Source organism: Marasmius oreades, chromosome 4 (assembly GCF_018924745.1).
Source record: "Marasmius oreades isolate 03SP1 chromosome 4, whole genome shotgun sequence".
In the NCBI taxonomy this organism is placed as follows: domain Eukaryota; kingdom Fungi; phylum Basidiomycota; class Agaricomycetes; order Agaricales; family Marasmiaceae; genus Marasmius; species Marasmius oreades.
The window spans coordinates 1,056,852-1,070,188 of NC_057326.1; the positions used below are offsets into that span (position 1 = coordinate 1,056,852).

General features: G+C 48.3%; 4 protein-coding genes across 4 annotated transcripts; 1 reads left to right on the forward strand and 3 right to left on the reverse strand.

Moving 5' to 3' along the window:
* Nucleotides 1–1,010: 1,010 nt before the first annotated feature.
* Nucleotides 1,011–3,314, reverse strand: E1B28_007143 (uncharacterized protein). Its single transcript, XM_043151857.1, has 13 exons — nt 3,213–3,314; nt 3,050–3,157; nt 2,867–2,995; nt 2,651–2,810; nt 2,498–2,601; nt 2,374–2,450; nt 2,188–2,317; nt 2,030–2,137; nt 1,972–1,977; nt 1,724–1,898; nt 1,562–1,668; nt 1,366–1,502; nt 1,011–1,306 (listed from the first exon to the last, which is right to left on the reverse strand). The coding sequence occupies exons 1-13, from the start codon at nt 3,300–3,302 to the stop codon at nt 1,102–1,104; spliced, it is 1,536 nt and encodes a 511-aa protein (XP_043009937.1). The 5' UTR covers nt 3,303–3,314; the 3' UTR covers nt 1,011–1,101.
* A 234-nt stretch (nt 3,315–3,548) lies between these two features.
* Nucleotides 3,549–5,198, reverse strand: E1B28_007144 (uncharacterized protein; the record flags this gene model as incomplete). Its single annotated transcript, XM_043151858.1, has 2 exons — nt 3,549–4,146; nt 4,198–5,198. 2 exons carry the CDS (start codon nt 5,196–5,198, stop codon nt 3,549–3,551), a joined length of 1,599 nt encoding a protein of 532 aa, XP_043009938.1.
* A 149-nt stretch (nt 5,199–5,347) lies between these two features.
* E1B28_007145 (uncharacterized protein) lies at nt 5,348–6,256 on the forward strand. The gene is made up of 4 exons (XM_043151859.1): nt 5,348–5,482; nt 5,539–5,806; nt 5,868–5,886; nt 5,939–6,256. Exons 2-4 carry the CDS (start codon nt 5,696–5,698, stop codon nt 6,049–6,051), a joined length of 243 nt encoding a protein of 80 aa, XP_043009939.1. The 5' UTR covers nt 5,348–5,482; nt 5,539–5,695; the 3' UTR covers nt 6,052–6,256.
* Nucleotides 6,257–8,391: 2,135 nt separating this feature from the next.
* Nucleotides 8,392–12,598, reverse strand: E1B28_007146 (uncharacterized protein). Its single transcript, XM_043151860.1, has 2 exons — nt 12,120–12,598; nt 8,392–12,071 (listed from the first exon to the last, which is right to left on the reverse strand). The coding sequence occupies exons 1-2, from the start codon at nt 12,461–12,463 to the stop codon at nt 8,741–8,743; spliced, it is 3,675 nt and encodes a 1,224-aa protein (XP_043009940.1). The 5' UTR covers nt 12,464–12,598; the 3' UTR covers nt 8,392–8,740.
* Nucleotides 12,599–13,337: the final 739 nt, after the last annotated feature.

A 13,337-nucleotide genomic window follows, 5' to 3' on the forward strand; every position in this document is an offset into this window, starting at 1 on the left:
CCAGTCGATCTTCAATATGTGCAACAGGTACAAACTCTGAAAATACATTGTCAACGAGAGTTCAGAATTCTGTGAATGAGTATATACCTCCGCAGAATATCAACGAAGGAAACGCCGAGTTGTTGTAACCAAAGAGTGGAACGTCGCTACAAGAACGGTTCGTGTGGCACAATTGAAAGAATTCAATGTATGACATACCTGAGCCAATCCCCTGAACATCGTAAAAAATCGCGCTTCCATTCCTGTTGAATCCAATCATGATGAATTTGTCGGGGACAGTCCGACGCTCCACGCCTACCTTCATTGCATTTCGCCCGCGATACGTCTTCACGGTGAACTTCTTCTGTCCGAAGGGCCCAGTAATGTTGAGCTCTGCATGATAGACAGCTGCCTCAGTGTCGTCCTTTCCATTTGAACACAGCCGCCAAGAATAACAGACTCCGTCCTTGGTCCTGTGAATGTCGCCCCGCTTGATTTCGGTGAACTGGGAACATACCATCACCAACCAGTTATATACAGAAGATTAAACAGCTACGTACCTCGGAAAGCTCCAGTGGTAGACCCCTGCCAGTCTTCCTCTTCTTGCGTCGTGTCTAAACGATAGTCTACGTCATGCGTTGCACATATTGAATTACACAGGTACGTACCTCGGAAAGGTCTGGCAGGCTGCTGCCCATCTTCCTCTTCTTGCCTCGTGTCTGAACGATGGTAGTCTGGGTGTAGTAGTTGATCTGATCCCTTCCAACGCTCGAGAAGTTGGCGTTGCCGATGTTGACTTTAGATGCGCCGGTAAAGACCTCCATCGTAGAACGATTCGAATCTGTCATTGAATGGTCGAGAAAATGCACGTAGGGATGGGGTAGTGTGGGGGTTGGGAAAATATGGGATGATGGTGGAAGGAAGACGCATGCATATCAAAACATATCAAAACGGTACCGCGGCCCACAACACGGCACAATACTTTTACTTTGGCCTGGATTCCTCGTTTCTGAGACAGAACCGTCGACCATCTGGTGAAGTGTAGTAAATTCAGTGACTGGATGAACGGACATCCAGATTTAGATACAAAATAAGAAATAAATTATCCTATAGTCATAAGCCTTACGCGCCTCCATGCTCATTGCATACAACATTCATGTTAGTATGCCTTTTTCTGAACAGGAAATGGACATCGTTGTCCTGTATCGCGTTCGCCGCGAGCCATTTCATCTCCGCTCCGCCCTCTCTCTCAACTTTGATGTCATACGTCAACAACATGTGAGCGACGAGTGCTTTCAGCTCGTTGACCGCAAAGAATCGACCTGGGCTATTAAAAAAGAAAAAGTCTATGAGAGAATCGGTTTTTGACTAGACGAAATAACTCACCATGCATGACGTCCACTGCCAAACAGGAAGTAGTCTGAAGTCGGGGTGACCATCTGATGCTTTAGACTTTCTCCGTCGCCCTCTCTCATCTCGTAAAACCTAAGTCCATTGAAAGTGTTTCCGTCGGGATAATAACACTACATATCGTTCGTGAGTCGAGAACTGAAAACATTGGGGAGAAACTTTGAACACCCACATCGTCACGTTGAATAGCTCGAATTGGTATCCCAACAGTGACACCTGTGGGGACAGTGGTCCCGTCTGCGAAAGTATAATCTTTCATGACTTTCCGTAAGACTCCAACTGCGCAGGTGAAACGTCAGTAAAGGGGCGTACTGGCAGGTAAATGTCAGCTTACAGCACGCGGCTGGTTCGACCCTTTGGACTTCCTTCAGAAAACTATCGAATTTGCGCATACGTCCCATGGCTTGTTTCGTCCAACCATGTTCTTCAGTGACAGTCTCGATCTCGGCGCGGAGGATGTCGATATATTGGGGATAACGGCAGAGGTAGTTGAGAGTGCTTGTCAGAGTCTGCCCGCACGGTCACGGTCACGGGAGAGGAATCGTGAATATGCGACACGTCCTTATCGACTTTTCAACTCACCAGCAACTAAACAGAAATGAGACAACGTGTAGGGAAGTTCCAATTTTGACAAACTCACAGTTGTATGTATTGCACCAAAATTCACGGCTAGCACTCGCATCGTGAGATCATCCATGGTTCGCTGAGAACCAGTAGCCACGTCCAAAAGCCACGAAAGCAAATCATTCTAGTGACACAATTCAATGAGCGGTTGGGGAGGAAACTGTAAAATTATACCGGTTTGTCAGGCCAATCCGTAGTCCCATATTCCTTCTCTTGTGAAAAGCGTTCTTGGATTAATGGGCCAAGATGCTTATTCGCGCGCTTGAGATTCCTAGGTAGAGGGCTTAGAATCTTTCCTGCAATCCTGAAAAGGAATTGTGAGTGATGTTAGAGCACTGAGCAAGACCGTTAGTTGCTTACGGTTTTATGAAATCAGGAAATAAACCGATTAATTGACCGGAGATCGCGACTTGCATGGCGAATCCTACGTTGAGGTCCTATGGGCACAGTGAGTACGCGTTCACATTGTTCGAAGCTCTTTTACTATGTAGTCTTCATTCCGGCAAAGTGGCAGTCCGACGAAAAACCGATTGCTTGCTCTACAAATAATTTTCGCCATTAAAGGATTGAGTTTGGTTGGAACCCAGGCTAATAATGCCTCAGCACGAATTAACTCGGAAAGAATGGCATCACGCACCGTCCTGAGGAGGCAACAGCTCCGAAAAAGCGGCCACAATCTCATCTCTCACTTCCGAGAATCTAACCGTGATATTTCTTGTCATGCTTCCTTTCACCACAGAAACCTGATACGGATCATGGTGCATCGGCTTCCCTACTGTGTAGTCCATCGATATAAGCTGAATACCTCTTTGAGAGCGTGTCAAGATCGGAGAACTGGCCATGAATGACGCACATCAACAACGGCCTCAAGAGAGGAAAGATATTCGTCTGGAATCTTGCGCATATCCTCAATTAGTTTTGGGCTCGTGATGGCCACCATCCAGCTGTGGAGACTCTGGACTTTATAAACGCCTCCTCGATACTGACAGTGATAAAAAACTGAGAACACGAATTCAAAGCTGAAGTCTGGACTCACCTTGTCGTAGCCTTCCTGGAAGATATCTCGAGCATTGCGGAGAAAATTCCACCGGTTCGTTATAAAAGAGAAAGGACCAGTCGCTCCAATCGTTGGAATAGCATCCAACTGCAAAAACTCGAAGATGTCAGCCAAGCGGAATGCCATGCCATTGGACACTTACCGTTCGCTCACGCTTTCGACCGCGAAAATGTTTCGCGATAAGAATCAAGAACGCGAGAGTCGCAATGAGAATGTACCTACTGACAGTCATGGAGGACGGATAGTAAGCCGCTGGCAGTTGATGATATTCATGTTTAAAAACCTAGCCGGGCTGATTTTGACTCTTTAGACCCTTGCCGCTACGGTCATTTTCGGCTAAACCTACCAGAAAAGGCTAAAATAGTATTGGATCAAACCGGCCCTGTAGTCGACAAATTGCATACAGTTCATGTACGTCTCTTTCGAAATAAGAACTTGACATCGTTGTCCTGAAACAAGACAGAAACCCACATCGTTGCTACAGGCCTACTCCACGACTTTTCTCTTCCTCTCCTTTTCGTTCAGCATCTATGGTAAGATTTTTAGCCTTGATTTTGTTCCCTTTTCCTTTGAAGTTGGTGGGACGCCGGGTACTAGCGCGCCGCATCGAGCCACTTCCTCGAGAAGCGACGGCAGACACCGTTGAAGGACCACTAGGTGCCTGTCTGGCAGCGGCACTCCTCGTACTTCGTTTAGACGTGCCGGAATTTTTATTTTCGTTGGTTTCCATTCTTAGTCCCCGCGTGTCGAATAACGACGATTCAGATGCTCCGTATTTCTCGAAGGACTCCGCGAGTCGTTGCCTCGAGTTCATGATCACTTGAAGCCTGTGGAATAGCAGGAATGACCCTTCAAGATCGACGGATCTGCTTTCTTGAGGCTGCTCTATCGACTGTGATGGTGATTGTTCGTGGCACTCAATTTGTTCGACGTCGACCTCCGTCTGAAGAACTGCGGGAGGCATGGAAATGACTCGGATATCTGGAGGAATCTCATCCAGTCGATGTCCCGTGCTTGGACGTGAAGCCCCTGAACCATATACAATCTCTATTCTCTTTCGAACATTCTCCGCAATCCTGTAACAGGAATAAATCGATGTCACATTTTCATGGGGTTAGACTACATACTTTTGGTTAGTCTGAATATGACTAGCACCTACTCCCGAGTTCAGAGAGCCAAATGCAAATGCATCCAATACAGTTCCCCAACCGATAGGTTCCAGGCGATTTTGTAGGCTTGGCGCGCGAGCGGGCGTAAAATGGGCTAAAGCGGCGAGAGTAGTATGAAGGAGGTTTGTAGCTGTGAGCGTTAACTCTCGAAGAAAAGACGGTGGATCAAGGCTATCCAGAGAATCAAGATCTGAGTCGAGTTCTTCATCATCCACATCATACGTTCCTTGATTCCCTTCGTCCAGGGCGTCGTCGTATGTTTGCAGAGTCTGCGAAGAAGACGGTAAGGACGAAGGTGGTAGCTCAACTTCCCAATCTACCGATTGAGGTTCCTCGGAGACTTCTGGTTTTTGCGTGCTCGGATTCCGGTCTTCTCTCGTTGATGTACGTAGAAGATTGACTAGATTTTCTACCTCATCTTCCATACCCCAATCTGGCACTGGCACATCCTCCAACATGAGCGGCCAACGTGTCCATCCATCTCGTATCTGCGAAAACTGATTGCGCTGTTTCTTCTTGCGCCTAGATGGCGCGCTTATGGTTGAGGAGGTTTCTCTTAAAGAGGAGAGCGACCCTTCCCTAGAAATTGAACCATGGATACTTTTCCGTTTGAGCCGTGGAGTTGTTTGACGAGAGGAAGGTGAAAGAGAGCTCGTATGCAGATTACTGGGGCCAGCGACCATCAGGTTCAAGTCTTCTTTAAGATGTGAATTTCGTGCTTTTTGAGAACCTGATTCGTGCTCGTCGTCCAGATCCTTCGAATAGTCACTGCCATCTCCATACTCGTCATCTTCATCTTCGTCGGCCCACACCCTCTGCTTTCCCTCCAACTCTGCTTGGTACTGAGTGAGTTGTGAAGTAACATCAAGAATATTGTTGGTACGAAGTGAGCGTAGAAGAGATGCATATTGAGTATACTCTGCATGCTGAGCTTTTGGCACGAGCTTTCGCTTGCTCATCGCCGAGAAGGAGATAACAAGAAGTCCCTGACCGATGACGCGATGAGTCGCTTGCTCTTCCACCGACTTCCACCCGATGAAACTTTGAATTTTGAGGACAGCCTGTACAGGAACTGTGGACAGGACTGGCAAAAAGATGCGCGCATCACTCCGGCTCTGGCGCCCAAACCACGAACGGCAAATAGTCCAGAATAGTCCCCGCTTGGAATCTCGACCATTACCACTCTGTCTTGACAGCGGACAAGGAATGCCATCGTTCCAGCTCAATCTTTGGAGAAGTAGAGGTACGTGGTTTCCCTGATTCAAGTCTTTCTTAACCCCGATACCGTTGAACGACTAGTTTATCTTTCCAAATGTTGGCCATGGTCGTGCATCGGGAAAGTTGGAATGTTCATCCTACTCAGTTATGTGAGCTACCAGTTTCATAGCTAATAGCATCATTCTAACTCTCAAAAAAACCTCTTACGGCCATTTGGCGTCGATCGAATCTGCCCTTCATGGACATTCCGAGCGACATCAAACACTTTCCAAGTGCGAACGGCACGAGTGCTCCGAATCTTCTAGTCACGGATTTTCCTAAACAACAAGCAGTAGTGGCAGCATTTAAGGTATAGTGGTTAGTTTCCTTCTGGCCTGGAATCAAATGTTGACGGGACTTTTAACTTTCAGCATGCTTGGGGCGCACACGGTCAGTTTTAATTCGTTGATTGCTCGGTCAATGACGTTAAATATTACTTTAGAGCGGAAAGCCATGGGTTCAGATGAATTCGAGCCTCATAGCGGCGTAGGTTCTCGGTGGATGGAGGGAATGGTTACACATCCGTCGATGCTCTGGATACGATGTATCTCATAGGTTTGAGGGCCGAGTACAGCAGAGCTAGAGAGTAGATAGATCCACCGTCGCAGCCACTTCAGCACCTTCGAGGCTGTTATAAGTATCTCGTCTCTTTTTCATCATAACTGATTGACAAACAGACCACTATTCGCGGCCTACTCAGCGCTTACTACCTGACCTCCGACCCACTCTATCGTTCTAAGGCTATTGAACTTGCTGAGCGCATATATCCTGTTTTCGAAGCAGGTTCAGTCTTACCTGCAAGTTACGTGGATCTGGTCAACAGAAAAGGATCTCTTGGAAGAGTATGTATTTCGGAAGTGGGAACACTCCAGCTTGAATTCAAGTATGTAGCAGAACTATCTCGGAACAAGCAATTCTGGTACAAAGTCGAGTCTGTCATGTCTGTAATAAAGAACACTTTGCCTAGCCAGCATTTGGCACCCATATACATGGAGTACGTTGATTCAGCTTATTTTCCGATGTGGTTAACAAATAGAGAAAGCACATCTACCGGTTCTTTCGTGACAGCCTCGGAAATCAGACTTGGTTCGAACGGGGACTCGTACTATGAATATTTGTTGTGGGTTCTAACAGACACTGATTTCCCGCCTAGTAAACAATATCTACAAACGGTGACAATATTAGAAGCTTGATTCAACCCAATCTTACAGAAATATCGTGCAGGCAGGGACGCAATTTATCTACAAGGTTGGCATCCCGCCATCATTACTCGCCTTGCCTCATTCACACGCGTCTTCAACCAGATTTATGAAGATGCGATTCAGGGAACTAACGACAACATGATTCGCAAATCGCTCAACAAGGGACTGACTTACATCTCACAACTTGCTCCCCCCATATGGCTAAAGGAGTGTGGGTTTCCTTTCTTCACCTCTTTATTCTTTGTTCTTAGCTATCCTCAAGTCTGAATTCAATGGCAGAATGGGAACCGACAAGAGCACATTGTGTGCTTCCTCGTTGGGTCATTGATGTTGGGTGCGACGACAGTGGGCGCGGTTTCTGCAACCGTTTCCGTTCCCCCACTAACGTAGGAATTAATTGCCAAGGGTCAAAGAGATTGGATGACCGGAGTGAATCTACTAGAATTCTGTGTGCGTACTCACGGAACCGCGTAGGCAAATGACATTATGGACCATGGTTATGCCCTGACTGACAGAACCATCCCACAGTGGTCTCTCTCCAGAGATAGTTACGTTTGGTACTGAGTTTACTGGATCAGATCGAGACTGTTACATTGCGGGCGCTGGGCAAGTATCTATAATATATTGGTTCTAGGCAAGATCTGATGTGGTGCCATCTTTTTCAGTTCACCCCCTTCTGACGCTCGGTACATGTTACGGTGAGATTTGTTCTGGTACGTTAAACATTCTTCGTAACTCCCTTTCCCAGAAACAGTCGAATCCTTATTCCTTGCGTGGCGATTGACGGGGGATGAGAAATACCGGGACTATGCCTGGAATATGTTCACCGCAATCGAAACGTACTGTAAGCTGGGGAAGGGGGATACGCAACCGTTTTGCACGTTGATAACTACCCGTGAAACTAGGAGATAAACAAGAGACGATTTTTTTGGTGAATCCCGCGTTCATTTTCTTGCCAGCCCAAAATCTTGCTTAAAACCGCGCTAACCCAAACATAGAGCGAGACAAGTACCTGTATCTCAAGTACCTGTTTCTGATATTCTCTGAACCTAGCGCGCTCCCTTTGGACGGTACGTGACTCAGCCTTTATCGAATCCCTGTTCGCTGACATGTTGGGCATCTACATGTAGAAATCGCCTTCAATACCGAGGTAAGTCCATTGTGAACCGAACTCATGGCATGGCCATGGTTAAAAGTTCTCTAAAAAGGCGCATCCCTTCCCGATCTTCAAGCCTACAATAAAGGCGAAGTTTTCATGGCACTCTGAGCGCAATTAAAGCTTCCGTTAGTTCGGTTCGGGGCGTTCGACGGGTGGCAAGAGCTCCTGAGCTTCAGAAAGGTTAATTAAGTTGCAGAACTTCAGCTTTCGAAGTCCGCCGACAGAGGAGGGGCTGTATTGGCAAACGGGCACGTTTTCCGGCCCTTCCCATCTGCAATTTCTTTTTGAGTTTCTTTGCGTGCCAAGTACCATTCGTCTTGGTGTACGGCCCGTGGTGTGGCCATTTAGAGGCTAACTCGAACTATCGATTTTACTCAATACGTTTGCTGCACCTTAGACTGATTGTCAGCTCTCGCAATATACCTGTGTTGTTACCTTTAATATCGCCCGATCTTATCCCCTACCGCTACTGCCCATTACTCGCGTCTTTTCCTTCGCTCCAGATGCATATCAAGGGCTAATACAGAAACAGATGTCGGGATTTGTTCAAAAAACCTGTTTTTATTGACGAGTCGAGGTACGAAAGCAAGCAAAACACATAGCAAGTACGACTTTTGTGAGCAATTAAGGTGTACAGTAAGGTATCGTACGGGGAAAAATTGTGCGACATGCGATATATAGTTACAAATGTTTGTGGAATACATGTGGGCTTCCACTGACTCGGATTGTCTGCCGGAGAGATATAGGATCGTAAACGTCCATCCTGTTATCATGAAGAGAAAAAAGTAGTATATAAATATATGAATGAGAGTATGAAATGACAAAAAACCAAGAAACCCGTGTGCCTTGTCCGCTGAGAGTATATTTTGCTGTATGTACCTTTTTAAGCCATATCCGCCCAGTTCCTCTTCAGAGAGGAAGGTGTGGGAGGCTGGTAACGTATGGGATGGCTGTTCTGTGTCTGGATGTAATAGGGCATCGGTAGGTTCGTTGCGACTGGGGTCGTTTGCCCAAGTCCAGGGGGTAAATAGCGGCCTACATTTGTGGACCTCCAGTCCGGCTCTGGAGGATAATCGGAACCGACACCGTACGCCTGGGGTTGAGCTTCAGATTCGTATGCTGCGCTGGACCTCGTGCTCACGGTGAACCTCGATCCTATCCCCAGATGATGGACGTCTTGATGGACCTGTCGAGTCACCCGAGGTGCTGATTGCATAGTCTGCTGTTGATCGTACACAAGCGAAGGATTCGTTGTGTACTGGGTCGATCCGGTGCCGGCTTGATTAACAGCAGTGGATTCGGGAGTCCTGCTGCTGTCAGCGGACGTGCTAGTCGGAGGGGGTTGGAGGAAATGTATATAATGGCGTTGTCCCTGAGGCGTGTTCTCCCCGTATAGTTGCCGCGACTGTGGTGGCGGCGCACCTTCGTTTTCCGCACCTTGAAGAGTACCGCTAGTCGTGGAGGACGAAGAGAGTGAAGGAGAGGTGTTCCGCCTTGTAGGATTTATCGTAACCTTTTTCTCTAACTCTCCTTCGAGCACCTTGATTTCTTCCTTCAACCTGTCGTTGGCAAATCTCAACTGCTGCAACTCATATTGCCAACTCGACCCTCGATTAGTGTCCAGGGGCTGAAAGACATCCTCATCCAAGGGATGCATCACATCCGCCTTGAACCCTTCAGTGGCACGAGGATTACCAGATCTGATAGTGCCCGCACCAAATCCGAACTGGTCGTTGAAGCTAACACCGATCCCGCCTGACGGCATGTCGTCGAATGTACCATGATGCCTCGATTCAGCGCCTAACGCCGATATAGCCGAGGAGCGTCGTGGTGAAGGATGGATCTCGTTTTGGTGGCCTGGACTAATGACGGGACTGTGAGCCCTGATTTGAAAAATCACGTTAGCGGGCGAGATCGTTTGGTCTGACTGGTAAATTGTGTCGTCCATCGCAGACGGATACAGGATCACCTCTGCTTGCACGACCGCCTCTTCCTCCGAACCCCCCTTCTTTCTCACCATTCCGCACACCGCTCCCCTCACACCCATCATCGAACCACCTCCAGGCGACAGCGACGACGATACACAAGCAGCCACTTTCCCAACCTCTTCTGTCACAGACTTTTTGTCCCTCTCGTCCGCAATAATTGTCTCAATGCGTCGGCCAACCAACTCATTTTCTTCATAACCAAGCACGTCCTTCACTCCGGACGTCACCACAAGTAGAATACCGCTTCTTGTGATCGCGCCCCAAAACTCGGTCTTTACTTCAACCTCTTCCGCCACTAGCGGAGGGGTTGAGGAATGACCATCATCATCATCCACACCTCCCTTTTTCTTTCCCTTCCTCTTCCTGCCGCTACCGCCGCCGTCCTTATTCGCACCCCACGTCTCCTTCTCAGACGTATTGACCAATCGCTTCACAACATCACACTCTCGAATACCACCGCTAACTTCTTTGACCACCTCCCACTTCAACGCAGCCATCTCCTTCGCTCTTCCACTCAGTAAAATGGCCTTTCTCCCCTTCCCCGGCTCCACGTGTAGCCTCCCCCTGCACTCCACCCAGACATACCTCCCATTCTTCGTGCGAGCTCTGAATAACAAATCCACGGTTCGGGGCCTTGCCACAGCCATCGTGTCTGTCGTTGGACTGGAAGCCATTTCATCCGTGGAGTTGTTCTCATCAACGCTTGCCCCACCACCAGAACCTGTATTTGCCGAAGAACTTTCCTTTAATTCCCTCATTAATGGAACGGAGTCTGAAGGATGACAGATGTCCACTAAGCTCCGACCGACAAGCTCCCAAGGCTCATAGCCTAACACACGACGAACAGCTGGAGCAACGTAAAGGAAAGCACCCTTGAGCGAGACGACGTGGAGGAAATCAGGGTTATACTCCAGGAGGATGAGGGATAGGGGGTGATTGGCTGAGGGTGTATGAGGTGTAGAGGACGGTACAATCATACTCGGCGGTTGCGACGACGGTGCTGTGGGAGACGCCGGAGTATTCGTAGGCGACTTGGGTGATGACACAGCAGATGAGTCTCCGTTCTCCTCACCTGTGACGTCCGCAGATGGAGGAGCGGAGGAGTTGGCGGTAAAGGGCAGCGTTGCGTCAGCATTCGTGCAAGTGGTGATTGGGAAGCTCTTCAGAAATTCTGGTTCCTCCAACAACTTCTTTAAGTCACGGCTAATAGCCGGCTGAGCAATCGAGTGCAGCTTCCTATCCTTGGCAGAGATTGCATGCAGTCCGAGACCTAACGACAAACCGCTCCCACTCTGACGGTTCTGGAAAAGCCGGCCGAGAACGTTGAGCGAGTTGAGGGGAGGGACAGCGACTGGATTGTTAGCGCTGTAGTTGACGATATATGTACCGTCCTTCAGCTTGTTCAAAATCGCATTCGGCTGTTCCGTCAAATCAACCTGAAATCCTACATGATAGATCACTTTATCATCGTCTCCACCTAAAAGTTCACCCCCTCGTATCGGAATCACGGTCACCAGATTGATGAACGCATCTCCGTTCTTTTTGTAATTGATGATGCTCGTCTGGCACTCTTTATCCGCCATGATATGCTTCTTTAAATGCTTCACCGCCTCGTGGCTCGTATATTGCCTGACTTCACCCTTGGCCTGTCGCCCGTCTGGACTTTGCAAGAAACGACAGTTGCGTCCTATAACCTCACCCTCATCATATCCAGTCAAGCGACAGAACGTCGGTGAGACATATATGACGGGGCTGTCGTGCCTCCGCACGTCGACGACAACGAACGAAGAGGTGACATCGACAGGTCCCAGTATGACTTTTGGATCGGGTCGAGTAGCAACGCGTGCCATTATGGAAAGCAAGTCGAAACCTGAGGCAGAGTACACAGGCAAGCCGAGCGAAGACGGAGCATTGAGACCAGATGAACTGGTAGTGGTGGAAGGCGAAAAACCGAGGGCTGAAAGCTGGGAAGGTGATATAGGATTCGCAGGATTTATGTATCCTTGAGAAATGCAGAAGTTCAGGGCTTTCGACGTTTCTGAGCTGCCATCTACCGTCGCAGAGGGAGAGTCCGTTGCCGTCCTTGTGGCTGCCGTCGTAGATGAGTACGCATCGTAATCAAAGGGGGATTGTGTCTGCCCGTGATTGTGATCTACAAGTGAAGAACTCGCAGGCTGAGAAGACGGTTGAGCCCGCCGGCTCTGATGTATCGATATAGGAGAAAAACTGATTTCTCATCAGCACGAGAATAGATTAAACAAAACTCGGACTCACTCCTGTAACGACGTGAAACCACTGTTTGCATACCAGGAAGAGCCAGGCGGTGGTGAGATAGAATTATTAAGTAATCCCGCAGGTAGAACTTCTGCTCCTCCTCCGGGAGCCAGCATTGGTGCGGTCTGCATGTAGGGTGGTATGTGGACCCGAACAGGGTGCATCGGAGCAGCGAGAACGGCAGTGACATCGCGAACTGGAAGGTCGTTCGTACTTTCCGATTGTATGTCGTTGTTACGGTCGGCAGTGGAAATGGGGATGTATTGTTGTTGTCGTTGAGCGTATGTATCAAACACGCCATAAGGCAGATAGGGAGCCCCGTCGGCGTATTGCTCGTAGGGCATTTGGCACGACCTCGTGAGGAACGTGCTTTGCGACGACTGCAGAAGTTGTTGACGGTGGATGAAGGTAAGGAGGTAAGAAGCGAGTAACAGGCAAATTGAGACAACACCCCTAGAGACTAAGACCAAGCCCACCACACGGAAAAATCGGAAGCTGTTCATTACTTAATGTTTGCACAAGCGTCCGATATGCATTCCTGATTCTTATTTCGTTCAATTGTACAGAAAACCTACACCAGTACAGTATACAAACAAGACGTATACCACTGTAAAGGTAGGTAGAATGCAGTTTAATCTTTGCCCCCTTTCCCCCGGAACACCCACGGAAACATGAAGAGTGGTCCAGTGAATAAAGGGCAGGTCGACCAAATGAAGCAATGCATCAACACCTAAACTAGAGTCAAAGCACAAATGAAGGACAATGATATAAGCGAGCACACCAAATGCGGCATACTTTACAACGGGTGCAGTGTGGGTTTTGAATGGTGGCGCTATAGAATAACGCAAAGTAAGGAAACGGGCAACGAACAAGTGCTGTACATGTCAAAGCAACGACAAATTATGACGCAGGGAAACAGAGGAACAGACGTTTACTCACCACGATTGGATGACTTCCCGTAAGGATGTGCAAATAATCTCCTTTCAAATAAAAGTTTTGATGTAAATTGGAAATTGGGAAATTGTCGAATTATTTGCAGATGCCTCCCGCAATGCTGGAAATTTGCATGAAGTGCTCGGATTTATCACACGTGTGGTAGCTCGCCAAGGGCGTAAGCGCGGACAAACTTCCATATCTGGGCTGGAAATCATGTGGGCTCACCTCGCTTAACGAAATATTGCAGCAAAAACAGTTTAGAAAGGGGTCGCTAGGCCTTTC

Coding starts and splice junctions, on each gene's coding strand:
- E1B28_007145 (XM_043151859.1), top strand. CDS start 5,696: ATGGACATTCCGAGCGACATCAAACACTTTCCAAGTGCGAACGGCACG.
- E1B28_007146 (XM_043151860.1), bottom strand. CDS start 12,463: ATGCCCTACGAGCAATACGCCGACGGGGCTCCCTATCTGCCTTATGGC. Junction 12,072..12,119: donor GGTTTCACGTCGTTACAGGA/GTGAGTCCGAGT, acceptor ATGAGAAATCAG/TTTTTCTCCTATATCGATAC.
- E1B28_007143 (XM_043151857.1), bottom strand. CDS start 3,302: ATGACTGTCAGTAGGTACATTCTCATTGCGACTCTCGCGTTCTTGATT. Junction 3,158..3,212: donor GTCGAAAGCGTGAGCGAACG/GTAAGTGTCCAA, acceptor GAGTTTTTGCAG/TTGGATGCTATTCCAACGAT. Junction 1,307..1,365: donor GGCAGTGGACGTCATGCATG/GTGAGTTATTTC, acceptor CTTTTTTAATAG/CCCAGGTCGATTCTTTGCGG.